Source organism: Phyllobates terribilis, unplaced genomic scaffold, assembly GCF_046119375.1.
Source record: "Phyllobates terribilis strain yellow unplaced genomic scaffold, ASM4611937v1 Scaffold_9__5_contigs__length_417890890, whole genome shotgun sequence".
Taxonomy (NCBI): domain Eukaryota; kingdom Metazoa; phylum Chordata; class Amphibia; order Anura; family Dendrobatidae; genus Phyllobates; species Phyllobates terribilis.
The window spans coordinates 26,609,564-26,630,616 of record NW_027362769.1 but is presented as its reverse complement, the minus strand read 5'-3'; the positions used below and the strand labels follow the sequence as shown (position 1 = coordinate 26,630,616).

The following is a 21,053-nucleotide window of genomic DNA, read 5'->3' as shown; positions in this document are numbered from 1 at the left end:
TCCTAAAATATATAATAAATTGGGTACAGTTCAATTTAAATTCAATGAAGTTTGTGGGGAATATTTTTTCTTAAGAATTTGGGAAAGTTATGAAATGTCCTATAAATGTCTGTCCTATTCCTGATCTAAGGGACTAGACTTTTAGCTGAGATGAATCTGTGCTGCAGTTTATGTACATGATAAGTAGTGAAGCTCCTCCTCTGCAGATAACGGGAAAAAAAAACAAACACACACAGGGAAGGAATGCCTGCACTCATCTCAGAACTGCTGGAGTGAACAGGAAAGCAGGATTAAGGTAAGTACTTCTTAAAGCATATCTAAACTTTCAAAAAACTGTGCATAAATCAATAGTCCAGCATATGTTGTCTCTGTATGCTTGATGTTTTAGTTTGTTTTTCCGCTTAGCTCATAAATATATTTTATGTTCTATCTAAATGGTTTGATTATTGTATTATAATAATGATTAAAAGCCTGCTGTTACTTAACATTTTACTACAGTAAATGTATCACTTAAACTTAAACATGAGCCATGTATGAGGGAGTCGGAGTCGTGGAGTCGGAGTCATGGAAATTGAGGAGTCGGCGGTTTAGGTTACTGACTCCACAGCCCTGGTTTTGAGTTTGCCAAAAGACATGTGGGATACTCCCTAAATGTATGGAGGAAGGTGGTGTGGTCAGATGAGACCAAAATTGAACTTTATGGCAACCGAGGTAAACGCTATGTCTGGCTTTGTAGAAAAATGGTTGCAATCCCTAAACGTTTCACAGGATATATATTTTCAAACCCTTTACCATATTTTTCAGATTATAAGACGCATCAGACCATAAGACACACCTAGGTTTTAGAGGAAGAAATTAGAAAAAAAATGTAAATGGAAGCAAATATGTGGTCATTATGCACAGAGAGGGTCTGCTGCTAACACTGTTATAGCGGTTATGTCCCACAATTCTGTACTAATATCCTCCATCCTGGTATATATGGCCCCCCCTTCTTGTTATACGTAGCCCCCATCCTGGTATGCATGGCACCCCTCATCCCCATCCTGGTATGCATGGCACCCCTCATCCTGGTACGCATGGCACCCCTCATCCTGGTACGCATGGCACCCCTCATCCTGGTATGCATGGCACCCCTCATCCCCATCCTGGTATGCATGGCACCCCTCATCCTGGTATGCACGGCACCCCTCATCCTGGTACGCATGGCACCCCTCATCCTGGTATGCATGGCACCCCTCATCCTGGTATGCACGGCACCCCTCATCCTGGTATGCACGGCACCCCTCATCCTGGTATGCATGGCACCCCTTATCCTGGTATGCATGGCACCCTTCATCCCTCATCCTAGTATGAGTGGCACCCCTCATCCTGGTATGCATGGCTCCCCTCATCCTGGTATGCATGGCACCCCTCATCCTGGTATGCATAGCACCCCTCATCCTGGTATGCATGGCACCACTCATCCTGGTATGCATGGCACCCCCATCCTGGTATGCATTGCATCACTCATCCTGTTTTGTATGGCACCCCTCATCCTGGTATGCATGGCACCCCTTTTCCCCATCATACTGCGCACAAAAAAATAAATGATACTACTCACCTTCCTTCCCTCTGCTCCAGCGCTGCATCCTGCTCTGCTGCCAGCAGCTGATCTCACAGTGTGAGCCACGCATAACGTCACTACCATGCGCTCTTACACGGTGAGATGAGGTGCCGGAATAGTCACTGCTCCCCACGCCGGGACTATTGGCGTGGGGAGTAGTAACTATTCATTCTCCTCAACAGCGGGAGCACACTGTAGCAGCAGCCGCGGCTCCTGCAGTGGCTGAACGATCGCGTATGCCGAGGAGAGGAGTGAATATTCATGCTCTTTAATAGCGTGTACATGTGACCGCTGAGCCGCTGCAGGAAGCCGGCGGCTGGGCTGACACTGCATGCCCGCTATTAAGGAGAATGAATATTCAGTGCTCCCTGCACCCATGGGCGTGGGGAGCACTGAATATTCATTTTCTTTAGCAGTGTTGGCTGGAGGAGGCAGCTGCTGCCTCCTGTGCCCTGCTCCTCCGCCGCTGCCGCTCCCCCACAGCACCAGCAACAGTACAATATATAGTAGATTCGGACTACAGACGCACCCCCCATTTTCCTCCAAAATTTTGGAGGAAAAAAAGTGTGTTTTATAGTCCGAAAAATACGGTAATTAAACCTAAAAGTCTTCACTTCAATTGCATCTCAGTTGTTTCATTTTAAATCCAAAATAGTGTCATGCAGAGCTGAAATCACGAAGATTCGGTCACTGTCGAAATATTTCTGGACCCAACTGTATGTTATTACATTTATAATTGTAATCTGTCGTTGACGATAATGTACTGATGATGACCACAAATAAATAATTACGCTCCCAAGTAAAAATAACCAAATTACAACTAAACAATAGCTGAATGGCAGATCTCAATGTAACAAGTATTATGGCAATCCTTAGAATAGCACACAAATTATCAAATAACTTCTTACTATTCCACCAACCTGCATTTACAGGTAAACAACCCTTTATATGAAACACGACTAGTGCTCCAATAAAAAAAAAATATATATATATATATAATTTATGTACATAAAAATAATGTAATTTTATCATATTTGCAAAAAACTAATCGGTCAGATAGCAAAGAAAGAACTACAATATACATCACACAGGCCAACTGCATCAAGGGGACATTAATTACCAGAAACCACTGAACTAATTTTTTTCCTATTATGTATTCACTCAAACAGAGTAGGGAAAGATGAAATAGCTCCTACTAATGTATTCCATTCTAAAGCATGGGGGAAATTTTGTCTATGACACTTGAGAATAGAATGATGGAAAATGATATATTGAGCAATGCTATTAGGCTTCCAGACCCTTAAGTCCATGTTTACACTGAGACACAGCTAAATTGTGCTATTTCAGGAAGGCAAATGATGGCAGAAAGGTTTTTTCTTTAGATTTTAAATCTTCTCCAGACATATTGTACCAAGCAAGTTCGGCTTAAATCGCAAATAACTCCTAATTAAGGCTGGAAAGTGCATTAAAAAACATCACTGTTAGAAGAACGAAAAAAATCAATACATTTTATTTCAAGGAAGACAAAATGTCTCATTATATAAACGTCTTATATCAAGCTTTGTTAGGAGTTTTATAGGAGCAGTAAAGGACACAGCATCATGAAGTGCATCTGCAAATGAGAAAACAGAGCTATAGTTCTTCTAAAAGCTTTCCCAATGAACTAAAATGTCAAGGTTTGATGTGTTACACACCTGGAAGAAATTCTGGAAATTTTCCATACAGTGAGGCCACACCTGTAAAGGGTCGGAGCTGGGCTTAAGGCTGACCATACATATTAGAAGGCTGCAGGCTGAACAATGTTTTGATCAATCTTTCATCCAACAGCCATCTCAGCCGCCTCTCCACAGGCCCGGATTGGCAATCTGCCAAATTGGTCAAGTGGCCACTGGGCTGCAGCAGTAAACTAGAAAGTGGGCCGCCAGCCCTTTAAATCTTCTACATGCAGTCACCGCATCACACACAGTCCTGTCACTATGTCTTACACTGGGGGACATTTGCTCCCTGAACTGGTCCCTCCATTGGTTTTAAGGGCCTGAATGATATAAGTGGTGTAAGGTGGCTAATGGTCACATAGTCAATGTGAGGTATGTATCACAGAGATGGTTGGTCTCTGTGATGTAACCCGGAGTATTTTCTCTAGTGCACGCATGCACTAAGAGGACTAACTGGTGCACCTGGTACCGGGTTACGGGTAGCTGTGAAGAGTTGGGCAGGTCTAGCTACCTCATACCTCACCTCTGGGTGTGATTACGAGCCTATATAATGGAGGCTGTTGTTTGACACATGGCCAGTGTTTGGAGGGAGAAGGCCTCTTGTGTGTTGTATCCAGACTGAGCTGTGTGCTGGATGCTTACCAGCCTGTGTGATCACAGGTCCGGTTTACCCGAGACTTTGCTAAAAGGACTGCTTTACTTTTGCTTTTGCCTGGACTAAAGGCTGTCTGTTTACATTTTTATTTTGACGGTTTATGAAGCCAATAAACCGCTATGGACATTTAAAGAAACAGGCCTCCTTTTTGCCTCTCATAGCACCTGAGTGAGTACAGTCCCTACAGTGGTTTGGGTGGCTGCATGGGCCCCGAAGCTCCCAGAGAGCTCATGGCCGCTCAAACCACTCACTGGCCTTCATGTAGTGACAGGTGGCTGGCAGCTGCAAACACTGAGCTGTGCAGTCACTCAGAGGAGACATGTAGGCGGAACTCGGGAGTCCCCCACAGTGATGGTTTCCAGGAGCTGCACTGCAAAGGAAATACTGACACCTTCTTTTCCTGCTCTCCCCTTAGGCTGGGATCTCCACTGTGTATTCAGGCTCCACTAGCTTGATGGTAGGTATACATACATAGATGGTTGCCCGATTCTAACGCATCGGGTATTCTAGAATATGCCCCATGCAGGATGTGACTCCCCCCCCATATAATGCGCCATGCAGGATGTCACATCCCCCGTCCGTTATAATGCCCCATGCTGGATGTGACATCACCCCCTCCCTTATAATACCCCATGCAGGATGTCACACCCCCCCTATATAATACCCCATGCAGGATGTCACATCCCCCCCATAGTGCCCCATGGAGGATGTCACATCCCCCTTCCCTTATAATGGCCCCTCCACAATGTCACACTTCGCCACCCCACCATTTAATGCCCTATGGCCCCATACAATAAAAAAAAAAAAAATCCAATACTCACCTCACTTGTCAGCTGCTCCTCTGGACTCCAGCGTAGCCCGCATGTTCCCGCTGTGACCGGTCAGGAGAGAACGTGGTGTAAAGACGTCACCGCGCCCTCTGACCTGACACGTCACACAGCAGCAGCGGAAGACACAGGTGCTGCTGCGCAGGCACGGGGAGGGGTAAGTATGGCGCCGGGTGCCGGGGTCCTGAGCGAGCAGGGGGAGGGACAGGAGGAGATGAGGGGAGGAGAGAGGAGGGGAGGAGAGAGTAGAGAAGGGGAGGAGAGGGGAGGGGCGTCACTTTTACCGTTCGGAGATAAGCGGCCGTAGCCGCTGATCTCCGGACAGTAGCCGCATGGGGGTCAGCGGCGCCTCCGGTCGGGGGACGTATGCTGCGAGCAGCCGGCTTCATCTCCAGGCTGCATCGCCGCTCACCTCCGTGCGGCAGATCAGCCGCTAACGGCCGCCATCTTTTTGTGAAATGCCGCGTCGCTGATTGGCCGCGGCCGGACCAATCAGCGACGTGGGATTTCCTGGACAGACAGACAGACGGGATAAGACAATTATATAGATAGATGGTTCTGTGTGTACAGTATGTGCTTCTGTTTACCTGTGTATGTAAGAGTGTCTGTAAGCCTGCCTGTATGTCTGTATATAAGCCTGCCTGTATATAAGCCTGCCTGTATGTCTGTATATAAGCCTGCCTATATGTCTGTATATAAGCCTGCCTGTATGTCTGTAAGTCTGTATATAAGACTGCCTGTATGTCTGTGTGTGTCTGTATATAAGCCTACCTGTATGTACATATATAAGCCTGCCTGTATATCTGTGTGTGTCTCTATATAAGCCTGCGTATATGTCTGTGTGTCTGTACATAAGCCTGCTTGTATGTCTGTGTGTGTCTCTATATAAGCCTATATATAAGCCTGCATGTACACACGTGGTCAAAATTGTTGGTACCCCTCGTTTAATGAAAGAAAAACCCACAATGGTCACAGAAATAACTTGAATCTGACAAAAGTAATAATAAATTAAAAATCTACGGAAATGAACAAATGAAAGTCAAACATTGCTTTTCAATCCTGCTTCTACAGAATTTAAAAAAAAATTAAACTCATGAAATAGGCCTGGACAGAAATGATGGTACCCCTGAAAATAATGTGACAAAAGGGATATGTTAAATCAAGTTGTGTCCACTAATTAGCATCACAGTTTGTCTACAATCTTGTAATCAGTCAGTGGGCCTGTATATAGGGCTACAGATACTCACTGTGCTGTTTGGTGACATGGTGTGTACCACACTAAACATGGACCAGAGGAAGCAAAGGAAAGAGTTGTCTCAGGAGATTAGAAAGAAAATTATAGACAAGCATGTTAAAGTTAAAGGTTACAAGACCATCTCCAAGCAGCTTGATGTTTCTGTGACTACAGTTGCACATATTATTCAGAAATTTAAGATCCATGGGACTGTAGCCAACCTCCCTAGACATGGCCGCAGGAGGAAAATTGATGACGAATCAAAGAGACGGATAATATGAATGGTAACAAAAGAGCCCAGGAAAAAGTCTAAAGAGATTAAAGGTGAACTTCAAGCTCAAGGAACATCAGTGTCAGATCGCACCATCCGTTGTTGTTTGATCCAAAGTGGACTTCATGGGAGACGACCAAGGATAACACCATTTTTGAAAAAAAATCATAAAAAAGCCAGACTGGCATTTGCCAAACTACATGTTGACAAGCCAAAAAGCTTCTGGGAGAATGTCCTATGGACAGATGAGACAACAATGGAAGTTCTTGGAAAGGCACATCAGCTCTATGTTCACAGACGGAAAAATGAAGCATATCAAGAAAAGAACACTGTCCCTACTGTGAAACATGGAAGAGGCTCTGTTATGTTCTGAGGCTGCTTTGCTCCATCTGGCACAGGGTGTCTTGAATCTGTGCAGGGTACAATGAAATCTCGAGACTATCAAGGGATTCTAGAGAGAAATGTGCTGCCCAGTGTCAGAAAGCTTGGTCTGTCGCAGGTCATGGGTCTTGCAACAGGATAATGACCCAAAACACACAGCTAAAAACACCCAAGAATGGCTAAGAGGAAAACATTGGACTATTCTGAAGTGGCCTTCTATGAGTCCTGACCTAAATCCGATTGAGAATCTTTGGTAAGAGCTGAAACATGCCATCTGGAAAAGGCAACCTTCAAACATGAGACAACTGAAGCAGTTTGCAGATGAGGAGTGGGCCAAAATACCTGTCGAGAGGTGCAGAAGTCTCATTGACAGTTACAGGAATCGTTTGAGTGCAGTGCTTGCCTCAAAAGGTTGTCCAACAAAATATTAAGTTAAGGGTACCATAATTTCTGTCCAGGCCTATTTGATTAGTTTAATTTTTTTTAAAATTCTGTGGAAGCAGGGATGAAAAGCAATGTCTGACTTCATTTGGTTAATTTTCATAGATTTTTAATTTATTATTACTTTTGTCAGATTCAAGTTATTTGAGTTTATTTGTGGGTTTTTCTTTCATTAAACGAGCGGTACCAACAATTTTGACCACGTGTGTATGTCTGTGTCTGTATATAAGCCTGCCTATATGTCTGTGTGTGCGTGTCTGTATATAAGCCTGCCTATATGTCTGTGTGTGTGTGTCTGTATATAAGCCTGCCTATATGTCTGTGTGTGTGTGTCTGTATATAAGCCTGCCTATATGTCTGTGTGTGCGTGTCTGTATATAAGCCTGCCTATATGTCTGTGTGTGTGTGTGTCTGTATACAAGCCTGCCTATATGTCTGTGTGTGCGTGTCTGTATATAAGCCTGCCTATATGTCTGTGTGTGCGTGTCTGTATATAAGCCTGCCTATATGTCAGTGTGTGTCGGTATATAAGCCTGCCTATATGGCAGTGTGTGTCTGTATATAAGCCTGCCTATACAGTGCAGACCAAAAGTTTGGACACACCTTCTCATTTAAAGATTTTTCTGTGTTTTCATCACACTGAAAATTGTACATTCACACTGAAGGCATCAAAACTATGAATTAACACATGTGGAATTATATACTTAACAAATACGTGTGAAACAACTGAAAATATGTCTTATATTATAGGTTCTTCAAAGTAGCCACCTTTTGCTTTGATGACTGCTTTGCACACTCTTGGCATTCTCTTGATGAGCTTCAAGAGGTAGTCACCGGAAATGGTCTTCCAACAATCTTGAAGGAGTTCCCAGAGATGCTTAGCACTTGTTGGCCCTTTTGCCTTCGCTCTGCGGTCCAGCTCACCCCAAACCATCTCGATTGGGTTCAGGTCTGGTGACTGTGGAGGCCAGGTCATCCGGCGTAGCACCCCATCACTCTCCTTCTAGGTCAAATAGCCCTTACACAGCCTGGAGGTGTGTTTGGGTTCATTGTCCTGTTGAAAAATAAATGATGGTCCAACTAAACGCAAACTGGATGGAATAGCATGCCGTTGCAAGATGCTGTGGTAGCCATGCTGGTTCAGTATGCCTTCAATTTTGAATAAATCCCCAACAGTGTCACCAGCAAAGCACCCCCACACCATCACACCTCCTCCTCCATGATTCACGGTGGGAACCAGGCATGTAGAGTCCATCCGTTCACCTTTTCTGCGTCACACAAAGACACGGTGGTTGGAACCAAAGATCTCAAATTTGGACTCATCAGACCAAAGCACAGATTTCCACTGGTCTAATGTCCATTCCTTGTGTTCTTTAGCCCAAACAAGTCTCTTCTGCTTGCTGCCTATCCTTAGCAGTGGTTTCCTTTCAGCTATTTTACCATGAAGGCCTGCTGCACAAAGTCTCCTCTTTACAGTTGTTGAAGAGATGTATCTGCTGCTAGTACTCTGTGTCACATTGACCTGGTCTCTAATCTGAGCGGCTTTTAACCTGCGATTTCTGAGGCTGGTGACTCGGATAAACTTATCCTCAGAAGCAGAGGTGACTCTTGGTCTTCCTTTCCTGGGGCGGTCCTCAGTTTCTTTGTAGTGCTTGATGGTTTTTGCAACTGCACTTGGGGACACTTTCAAAGTTTGCCCAATTTTTTGGACTGACTGACCTTCATTTCTTAAAGTAATGATGGCCACTCGTTTTTCTTTACTCAGGTGCTTTTTTCTTGCCATAATACAAATTCTAACAGTCTATTCAGTAGGAATATCAGCTGTATATCCACTTGACTTCTGCACAACACAACTGATGGTCCCAACCCCATTTATAAGGCAAGAAATCCCACTTATTAAACCTGACAGGGCACACCAGTGAAGTGAAAACCATTTCCGGTGACTACCTCTTGAAGCTCATTAAGAAAATGCCAAGAGTGTGCAAAGCAGTCATCAAAGCAAAAGGTGGCTACTTTGAAGAACCTAGAATATAAGACATATTTTCAGTTGTTTCACACTTTTTTGTTAAGTATATAATTCCACATGTGTTACTTCATAGTTTTGATGCCTTCAGTGTGAATGTACAATTTTCAAAGTCATGAAAATACAGAAAAATCTTTAAATGAGGTGTGTCCAAACTTTTGGTCTGTACTGTATGTCAGTGTGTGTCCGTATATAAGCCTGCCTATATGTCTGTGTGTATCTGTATATAAGCCTGCCTATATGTCAGTGTGGGTCTGTATATAAGCCTGCCTATATGTCAGTGTGTGTCTGTATATAAGCCTGCCTATATGTCAGTGTGAGTCTGTATATAAGCTTGCATGTAGGTCTGTGTGCCTGTATATAAGCAAGCCTGTATGTCTGTGTGTATCTGTATATAAGCCTGTCTGTGTATAAGCCTACCTATATGTCTATGTGTCAGTATAAAAACCTGCCTATATGTCTGTGTGTGTCTGTATACAAGAATGCCTATATCTGTGCTTGTGTATAGGCATGCCTATATGTCTGTGTACATATATAAGCCTGCCTGTATGTCTGTGTCTCTGTATATGCAGCCTGTATGTTTGCGTCTGTATATAAGCCTGCCTGTACAGTCCTGCTCATCGTTATTGGCACCCCTTCATTTTTTTCATAGACTGTACAATATCTTCAGAAATAAATGGAAATGTACCATAGTTATATCCTCAGAATTGTATTAATTAGTGGTCCAAAGAAATACAACAATAAAACATTGTTTTTCAACTTCCATGTTGCAATTTAAAAGAAAAAACAGAATAAACAGCATGTGCAGCAATAAAGGAACCCCTAATTAATACTTGGTTGCATACCCGTTAGCATTGATGACAGCCTCCAAACATTTCTTGTAGCCATCTATAAGCTTCTTGCATTTCTCAGCTGGAATTTTCTCCCACTCTTTCTTTGCAGTTTGTTCAAGCTCTTGAATGTTTGCAGGGTTCTTTTTCCCAATGGCAGATTTCAGCTCACCCCAAAGAGTTTCAATGGGATTGAGGTCAGAACTCATTGCTGGCCATTTTAAAACAGTCCATTTTTTTCTTTTTCAACCATTCCTGTGTACTTTTAGATGTGTGCTTTGGGTCATTGCCTTGCTGGAGGACAATGGTACACTGGGTAGGACATTTTGCTCTAAAATCTCTTGATAATTCTCTGATTTCATGATTTCTGTGATGCGGTCAAGGCCTCCAGTACCAGACGCAGCAAACCAACCCCACAGAATTATGGATCCTCCACCATGCTTACCTGTTGGTAAGGTGTTCTTTTCCTTATAAGCTTCATTGCGCAGTCTGTAAACAAACTGTTGCTTTGCGTTGCCAAAAAGCTCTATTTTTGTTTCATCTGTCCACAGAACATTTTCCCAGCAGGATTGCGGTTTGTCAAGGTCATTGTGACAAAGGATCAGGGCCTACCATGTGGCTTTTTAAAACAATTAAGTCATCATTCATTTGGTTAATTCATGTCACATGGGCACCGACAATTTATCACAGGTGAATCTCTTTTGTGATTTACCACAGGTGAGTCAAAATGTGTTCCCATACTAAATTAATGTAAAGGGTGCCAATACCAGTGTCACAGCAAGCTTTAGGTTTTTCTATTTTTCCCTCCCATTGTTTTTGGTTTAAAATTATTGTCTATCATTTCCTTTTTTTTATTTAACACAAGTGCTCAATACAAAAAAAACTGTTTCACTTGATTCATTTTTTTCAGGAGATATTCCACATCATGTACTTAAGCATCAAGGGTGACAATAACGATGAGCAGTGACCAAAACATCAGCCAGAAAGCATTGGTACTGAGATGTGGCCTGTGGTCCCCACCTGCAGAACCACTCCTTTATTGAGGGTGTCTTGATAATTGCCAATAATTTCCATCTATTGTCTATTCCATTTGCACAACAGCATGTGAAATTGATTGTCAATCAGTGTTGTTTCCTAAGTGGACAGTTTGATTTCACAGAAGTTTGATTTACTTGGAGTTATATTCTGTTGTTTAAGTGTTCCCTTTATTTTTTTGAGCAGTGTATATTGTACCCATAACTAAATATTTGTATGAAAAAAAAATATATAAACAAAAAAAGTACACATATTTAGTACTGCGGCGTCCAGAACGACCCGACCTATAAAACTGTCCCACTAGTTAACACCATAAAAAAAAAGAAAAAGAGGCAAAAAACGATGCTTTATCATCATACCGCCGAACACAAAGTGGAATGAAACGCGATTAAAAAGACGAATATAAATAAAAATGGAACCGCTGAAAACGTCATCTTGTCCTGCAAAAAACAAGCCATGATACAGCTCCATCAGCTGAAAAATAAAAAAGTTATAGCTCTCAAAATAAAGCAAAAATAATTATTTTTTCTATAATATCGCTTTTATTGTGTAAAAGCTTCAAAACATAAAAAACTATATAAATCTGGTATCACTCTAATCGCACCGACCCGAAAAATAAAGTCGTCTAATCACTTTACCGCACGAGGAACGGCGTAAAAAAATAAGCAAAAACAATTTTTCACCTGCTGTTTTCTTTGTTCATTTTGTCTTCCAAAGATCGCAGTAAGGCTCGGCACATATTTATCCTCCGCTCTACGCTGAGCGCTTACACTGGGGTTTCCAGGTAAATCTCCGAAATACATGATTCAGACGGAACCCCCTAAATGTGATCCAAAATGTTATGTAAAATGTTCCTAACAAAAGCTTCAACTCTATTCACGAAAAAAGCAGGTCCCCACTCAGGTCCGTCATCAGTTATCTAAAATATAGGGGGTTTCCACGTTACGGTACTGGTAGCACAAAGGCTCTGGAAAAGTGAAATGGCTCTTCACCCTCCAAAAGAAATTCAGCAAATTCTGCTCTCCCAAATCCAAATGCCGCTCCTCCCTTCTGAGCCCCAGTGTGCCTAAAACACATATAGCGTCCACATGTTTGGCATTTCTCTACCGATCAGAGCCAGCCTAATTTACGGGTGCATGTCTCTAGAAGCACGAGCTGGGCAAAACGTACTGGTCACTACAACAACAGTTTTCAATATTCACTCAGCAACATCCACTGCTGCTTGTTTCTTGAAAACACCCATGGAGTCAAAATCGTCATTACACCTGTAGATAAATTCCCAAAGAGGTATAATTTCCAAAATGGGGTCACTTGAGGGGTTATTCGAATCTTCTAAGACTCTGTATACGGAGTCCGCAAACTATTCTAGGAAAATCTGCGCTCCAGGAGGCAAATTGTGCTCTTTCCCTCCTGAGTCTCGCCGTGTGGCTAAGCAGTACTGTACAGCCATATATGGGGTATTGCCACATTCAGCAGAAATTGTGGGCCAAATTTTAGTGCCATTTTTACCCACGTCTTGTGTGAAAATGTAAAATGTGCGGCTAAATCAAAATTTTGGTGGTAAAAATGTAATTATTTTTTTTTCACTGACCAATGGTATGAAATTCTGTGACACACCCGTGGTGTCAATATGATCACTGCACCCCTAAATGAATTCGTTGATAGGTGTAGTTTGTAAAATGGGGTTACTTATGGGGGGGTTCTGCTGTTCTGGCACCTCAGGGGCTCTCCCAGTTGGTCATGGCACCCACAAACCATAACCGTAAAATATGCACTATAATATGGCGCTTTTTCCCTTCTGAGCTTTGCACTGTGACTCAAAACTAGTTTTCTCCCACAGGTGGGGTATCTGCGTACTCAGGAGCAATTGCACAACAAATTGTATCGTGCAATTTCTCCTGTTACCCTTATGAAAATAAAAAAAATTGGGGCTAAAATAACATTTTTGTGGGAAAAATGTGATTTTTTTATTTTCACGGCTCAACCTTATAAAATTCTGTGAAGCACCTAGGGGTTAAGGTGTTCACCACACATATAGATACATTCCTTGAGGGGTCTAGTTTCCAAAATGGGGTCACTTGTGGGGGGTTTCCACTGTTTAGGCACATCAGGTGCTCGCCAAATGGAACATGGTGTCCGCTAATGATTCCAGCAAATTTTTAGTTCAAAAAGTCAAATGGCGCTCCTTCCCTTCCAAGCCCTGCCTATCCCCCAAACAGTGGTTTTCCCCCAAATATGGGGTATCGGCATATTCAGGAGAAATTGCAGATCAAATTGTATGGTGCAATTTCTCCTGTTACCCTTGTGAAAATGCAAAATTTTGGGTTAAAAAAAACATTTTTGTGGGGAAAATGTGATTTTTTTTAATTTTCACGGCTCAACGTTATGAACTTCTGGGAAGCACCTTGGGATTCAATGTGCTCACCATACATCTATATAAGTTCCCTGAGGGGTCTAGTTTCCAAAATGGTGTCACTTGTGGGGGGTTTCCACTGTTTAGCCACATCAGGGCTCTCCAAACACGACATGGTGTCCACTAATTATGCCAGCAAATTTTACATTCAAAAAAAGTCAAATGACGCTCCTTCCCCTCCGAGCTCTGCTGTACACCCAAACAGTGGTGTTCACCCACATATGGGGTATCGGCATGCTCAGTAGAAATTGTACAACTAATTTTGGGGTCTATTTTTTCCTATTACCTTTGCAAAAATAAAAAAAAATACATCTAAAATAAATTTTTTCTGAAAAAAAGTTAATTGTTCATTTTTTTCCCCATATTCCAAAAATTCCTGTGAAGCACCTAAAGGGTTAATAAACTTCTTGAATGTGGTTTTGAGCACCTTGAGGGGTGTAGTTTTAAGAACGGTGTCATTTTTGTGTATTTTCTGTCATATAGACCCCTCAAAGTCATCTCAAATGTGACGGGGTCTCTAAAAAAATGGTTTTGTAAATTTTGATGGAAAAATTAGAAATCGCTGGTCAACTTTTAACCCTTAGAACTTCCTAACAAAAAAATTATGTTTCAAAAATTGTGCTGACGTAAAGAAGACATGTGGGAAATCTTATTTATTAACTATTTTGTGTGACATATCTCTTTGATTTAAGGGCATAAAAATTCAAAGTTTCAAAATATAAATAGAAAAACAGTGGTGCTGGTAGGTCTGCTTGAAGGGTCCTGCAGCAAGTAGGACACACAAACCACGGTCTGTCAAGGGTTAAAAAATTGGATCAAAATTAACTAGCGCTGGGCCCAGGCGTAAACTTAAAATGAGATGGAGTGAAAGGTATAAAATAAAATTCTTTATTGATAAAATTGATTGTAAAATAAAGTAAAACAGGAGTAATTTATATTAGGTATAGGGTTTAGTAGTAGTGGTTAAAGGCTGGTGATCCTCTGTAGATCTTCTCAAAATGGATCCACTAAGAATTGGCTTCGTCCTTCGTCCTCACCGGGAGGAGAAGGACGAGATCCCGCAGTGATTTCCTCTGAGATTAATCCTTTTACTAATTAACAACCAAAACATACGTCTGAGCCAGCTGTACCTCTTCTGTAAAGACCACATCTACTTCCCTATCCCACCAGGACATCCACCTACCTATCTTGGGACAACTTAGCAGAGTGAACCATCCCCCTGGGTCACCCACAACCTTCTTGGACTCCTCTGATTCACTTCTCCTCCTCGCCATCAAGAAAATCACCCTGTTCTAGAAACCAATTCTTAGTGGATCCACTTTGAGAAGATCTACAGAGGACCACCAGCCTTTTACCACTACTACTAATCCCTATACCTAATATAAATTACTCCCATTTTACTTTATTTTACAATTGGGTTTTAATCAATTTTATCAAAAAAGAATTTTATTTTATACCTTTCACTCCATCTCATATTAAGTTTACGCCTGGGTCCAGCGCTAGTTAATTTAATCTAAAGTTTCAAAATAGAAAAATTTTAACAATTTTCCACAATTAAACACAAGTCATATCGAAGAAATTTTACCACTATCATGAAGTACAATATGTCACGAAAAAACAAACAATCTCAGAATCAGCGCGATCCATTGAAGCGTTCCAGAGTTCTTATCTCATAAAGTGACAGTGGTCAGAATTGTAAAAATTGGCCTGGTCATTAATGCCCAAACAGCCTTCTGGGGTAGAGGGGTTAAAGTACAGCTCCTTTTTAAACATGTTATGCCATTTTCATTTATTCTGCCTTTTATTTTGTGTGGTCTGTGAAAAAAATGCAATTGCTAATCAGGAACCTGTGAAAATATTAATAAATATCACAATTTTGGCAAGATAGCTATGTGCCAATGATTGGTCTCTGAAATAAACAGACGCATGGGAAAAAGATTTACAAAAAGAACTGCACCTTACCTTGTGTTTAGATGTGTCCCAATTGTGAACAAGCCGAGCTGGTATAATGAAGCCATCATCTACATGGCACGAGCAACAATAATACCACCCGCTATAACTGCACACCTTGGCCTTTTCATTAGAAAGCCCAATTGGCCTCTGGCAACCTGCAAAGAGTAGAGGAGATCCAATAATATATGTTAGAACATTCATTTACAAGAAGGAATTTGTTATCATACAGGGGTAAGTTAAAGCATCTAGAAAATCTTCGGTTTTGTTGGAAAACTTTTACTTTTAATGTAATCTATCGCTAATCTAAGGAAAGCATTTACAGTATGTATAGATTAGTACAGTGTAATAAAAGACAGCACTGTTTTATTAGGAGACTGTTGATCCCGGTAGATGTTTGAGTCTCTGGATTAATAACATGAGTTACAGTTAGAAGATTATAAGAAAGAGGCAAAACTGGTAAGGAACAGTAGTACAGAAAAGCAACGGACGAGGCGTACTTCTCATTCTCTGGATATACCTAAGTTATGGCAGTGAGTATGGAACAGAGCCCTGTGAGGGACAAAATAGTTTGGGAAAACTTTGATTTCCTTGCTGAAGAGGTTTACCTAAATACTGCAGTTACATTTTTCTGGGGTGATGCTGTGTACCAAGGTTTTACCGTAAGGCACAGAATTCAAATTTCTCTCTAGGCAAGATACCTACTGAAGCCAGGGCAAGAATTAAAATTAGCCATAGTATTTTAAAGCACACAGGCCCATCAGCTCCCAATACAGAAGTAAGCGGCGCTGGAAAAGCCCTTCAAGGATTGAGCACTGTACATTCAAAAACTGGGTTAGACGCTTGATCAAAAGGCACAAAGTAACCACAAAAGCCTAGCATCTGATTAACCATGAAGCATGTATGAATCCTTTGGACTCCAGTTCTACCATATTCCCAGAAGTACAATCTTTAGACTAAGAAGCTGCAACTTTAATGCTTCTCTACAAGGCAAAAAAAAGACTCAAGTGATCTTGGCACAATGAAGGATCCGCCGGAAAGGTCACTTGCTACTTACATCCACATAGGTAAATATGGATTATAAATACCAAAGCCAAGATATCTATTGCAAGACTGTGCCAGCCTTCTGCTACCTGCCGATGCAGTACTGGCTACAACATGGGCAAACTATTGTTTTAGTTCACATTGCTCCTGTTTTCAGACCCTTTACCATTGACCTCAATCATAAAAAAAGAAAAGAAATAAAGTAAATATATAAAAAAGATGACCCATGAAATGATCGCACACTATCACACAAAAGTACAAAAAAAGTGTCCTCTTTTCATTCTGACAATAAATGGGCAATTTTTTTTGTAGTGTCATCCTCATGGCATCGGTTTTATACATCAGCAGTGAATAAAATTTACAAGACTGAAAACCGTTACCTATGTTATTAATGACAATGTATCCATAAAAATCGGATGCAATACTCTTGATCCATGTGGGATCATTTTCTTTTTTTGTGAACCCATACACTTGAGTAGCAAAGTTTCCCTCGAAATACAGGCTGCAATATTTTTCACATGCATATTCCGTCTGTGTAAAAAACAGTCATGTGAACAGCCAAGATTGGATAACATTGGTCTGAGCGCTGTCTGATGTCAAACAGCACTTGGAGCGAAAACACGGCTATGTGAACGAAAACTCTGTGTTTTTACATGTTGCAAAAAAGGAGAGCACTACACTAACTAGAACAAGTATCCTTCAACCCCTTCTATCTTTACTAGGCACTGCTCCATCCATGGTGTTCTACATGATATTGGAGGTTAAGTCCCATTTACTTAAATAGGACTGAGCAGAAGTCAGAATGTACAGAGCTGTGTCTGGTAAAAAACAGAGACAATGTGGGGCTTACTGGAATGTGTAACCCATAATATGAGCTGATCTGTGTGTGCCCCCTTTAATGTAGCAGAGTAATATTTCTGCAGGATTGCCAACAAACCTATTCAGTTTGGTGAAAAATTCTGATTTGACGCCAGTGATGTCATTGTTGTGATCACCAGATATTTACGGACGAGGGGAAATGTCAGAGATAAGGAAGGCCTGTCAGTTGCTCAAAAAATTAAGTTAAACAGTAACTATCATTATTTATCTCCTCTTTCATAATTTAACAATACACATGAAAATAAGAAACTTTGTAATATTTCTAATCAGAGAAATCTGCTTCTGGATGGATCATTCATTCATTCTCACAATGATAGGGTAAAACCTGTCTTCAGTGAGTATAGGCTTGCAGAACTTGCAGCAGAATGTCTGTGTCAGCCTCTAGCTCCTCTTCTTCCCAATCTATAGAATTTTAAAAGCACCAGCTGCGATCTCCTATCTCAATAATGGGAAAATCTGTCTTCACGGAATACGGATTTTACTTTTTTTTACCCATGAATTGAAAGATCAATCAAGTAGGTGAAAGATGCAAATTTATTTGATAACATATAATACAAAGTTGCTAATTTTCACGTGTAATATTGATTTACAAAATAAAAATTAAAATGACAATTACTCTTTAAATACCTTATGAAAATTCCCCCAGTTCTGCCACTCGTTTCCGTATTGTACTGCATCACTGCATTGCAGAGAAATTCACATTTGTTGCTTTTGGAGCGCAATATCTGAAATCTCTGCTTGCAGAACAACTGGGCATTTCCTCAGTTTTCTCTGTGGGCATGCGCTTTCACCCCTCCATCCCAGATGCTGCCAATTACAGCTCAGCAGTGTCTGAGACTGCTAGATCAGCTGTGATTGATAGCGTCCAGGAGAGGTGAAACTGTATGCCCCCAGAGAAGACTGAAGAAATGCCCAGTTGGTCTACAAGCAGAAATTTCACAGAGTGCTCTAGAAGAAAGAAACAAATGTGAATATCTCTGCAATGGGATTACGCAGAGCAAAACAAAGAGAAGTGTTGAGTCAGGGGGAGCGCAGGGATTTTTACTAACTATTTAACTCAATATTTTGAGCAAGTGACAGGTCCTCTTTAAGATATGCTTGCATACTTGTTTGAAGAGAAGGTTGCTGGACACAGATGAGGAATTGAAACAAGCCTTTCAAAATATAATGTGGTTTTAGCTATAATAATGCATAATTTCATCACATACTAAAAGAGAAGAAAAAAAAGTTCTACATGGTAAATTGTGGGCAACGGATACCTGAATGTGTCATCTTAGGGCTATAAAGGGACATACATTAGTGTTTTATCACAGCAGTTCACATAAGCAACACTTAGTTCTCTTGCACGTTACTAGGACGTAAAAAATGTATTTAGAAATTCTATTATAGTGTTATAATACTCGCATGTAATAGTTAATTTCCGAACTGTCCCTACAATTAAGTGTCAGACAGAATACATCAATCTAAGTGTGATGGTGAATCTTCCATTATTAACCTGACTTTGAAGAGTCTTCTCATACAGAATGCTGCTCCTGAAATAATTAGATCCTAGAGAAGACAGGGCGCTGAAAAAAAGAAGGAACACGTTTATAATCTTCAAGCCCTGACAGCTCCTGAGTATAATTAACAACATTCTGAACATCTTCAACCCTTGATAGGAGAGGCATTTACCTTCAAGCCCCTTCCATCACTGCAACATCTAAGACACTATGAGAACCATGATTTGCCCTGAGTTGTGTAAGAGTACTGACTTACTGGTGTGCACCAGCTACATGTAACCGAGTATATATAAACATATTAGGCGTCATCTCTTAAAGGGATTGTCCACTACTTGGAAAACATATTAGACGTCCTCTCTTAAAGGGTTTGTCCATTACTTGGAAAACACTTTCTTAAGGTAGTCCCCCATGTAAAATGAAAACACCCTCTTATATTCACCATCCGCACCAAAGGCCCTTCCAGCGATGTAGGTCCTGGGTCTCCAGGTGCTTGCTTGGCACAGTTATGTAATGTGCGCATTGCAGACCATCAGCGGGTTTTATATTGGGAGTACTGTTCAAGGAAAGAGTGAAAAAGCAGCGCATCTGAAGCGCTCAAGTGGCATTACAAAGTCCATAACAATGTCATATGAGAACCGAGAGACCAAGTGCCAACATCACTGAAAGACACCACTAAAGGAGGTGAGTATAAGGTTTTTTTTTTTATTATTTTACACAGGGGACTACAGCATTTAAAGAGTACCTGACATTTTCATTTGTATTTCATATATTAAAAGTACACATGAAAATAAGAGACTCTGGAATACAGTTAGGTCCATATATATTTTGACAGAGACAACATTTTTCTAATTTTCATTCTGGACATTACCACAATGAATTTTAAATAAAACAATTCAGATGCAGTTGAAGTTCAGACTTTCAGTTTTCATTTGAGGGTATCCGCATTAAAATTGGATGAAGGGTTTAGGAGTTTCAGCTCCTTAACATGTGCCACCCTGTTTTTAAAGGGGCCAAAAGTAATTGGACAGATTAAATAATTGTAACTAAAATGTTCATTTCTAGTACTTGGTTGAAAACCCTTTGTTGGCAATGACTGCCTGAAGTCTTGAACTCATGGACATCACCAGATGCTGTGTTTCCTCCTTTTTGATGCTCTGCCAGGCCTTCACTGCGGTGGCTTTCAGTTGCTGTTTGTTTGTGGGCCTTTCTGTCTGAAGTTTAGTCTTTAACAAGTGAAATGCATGCTCAATTGGGTTGAGATCAGGTGACTGACTTGGCCATTCAAGAATATTCCACTTCTTTTGACGCGCCCCTGGGCCTGTGTCGCGCTGCGTTGCGCACGCGGGAGCTTACCCGGAGCCGGATCTCTTGAGGGTTGTAGTCTCGTGGCGGTGACCCGGTCCGTGCCCAGGGAGTCAAACTGAGCGGCGATGTAACAGCGGTAGATGTAGGACGACTACGCCACCCGTTGAATGCAGCTATGGAGCTGCCGCTGCAGGACAGTCCGCTGAGGCCGGTGGATGGATGGTGCAGCGTAGATGGTATAACCCCCAACGGGAGGGGTATGGCCTCAGGGCAGCAGATGTGGATGATGGGGGTAGCAGGAACCACTCAGAGACGGTGCGGTGTAATTCAGGGTCTTTACTGGTAACAACGATAGACCCTCCCGGAGTACTTGCTAGTGAACGGGGCCTGGTCAGTCCTTGAGCAGATGGGATCTCCCCTGGCCAGGCGGAGTTGTAGGCCTCCCAAACTGACTGTACTCTTCTGGCTACCTTGCTAGAAGCGGATATAAGTAGCCCACGTCCCTGAGTGTACCGTGTGGTGCTCACCCGTATGGCCGGTGACTCGGGGCCTTCTAATGGCTTCCGCTCCACGATGGCAGTGCTGGTCCCACGCGTGTGACCGTGCCTTCGGGTTTCTGGGCCTGAGGACCTGAAATCCCCTGCCGGTCGGCTTCTGCTGCTGGGTAAGAGTTAGTACCCACAGCCTCGGACGCCGGGTCCGGTAAGAAAGCTTCTCAGTCAGGGCGAGCTCTGCAGCTGCCAGCCCCTGACTCGTAGTAGTATTGCTTCTGCTGTTTCTTGTCTCTACTCTCCTTGACTGACTAACCCTGCCTCAGCCCAGGGTTTATACAGGGGAAGTTCTTCCCCTCCCAAGACTGGGCAGGAGGTGTGGCATGCACAGGATCCCTGACCAAAGGACCTCCCACCTGCTCTCAGACATAACATTACATTACTGTGGAAAACCAGA

The 21,053-nt window shown here is 41.9% G+C and overlaps 1 protein-coding gene across 2 annotated transcripts in view; it reads right to left on the bottom strand.

Moving 5' to 3' along the window:
• Window positions 1–21,053, bottom strand: part of PLEKHM3 (pleckstrin homology domain containing M3) — a 348,977-nt gene that overhangs the window by 184,228 nt on the left and 143,696 nt on the right. For both annotated transcript variants that reach the window (XM_073646341.1, XM_073646340.1), the window contains exon 4: window positions 15,391–15,536. In XM_073646341.1, coding sequence (XP_073502442.1) covers window positions 15,391–15,536 — 146 coding nt within the window. The remainder of the gene's footprint in view (window positions 1–15,390; window positions 15,537–21,053) is intronic.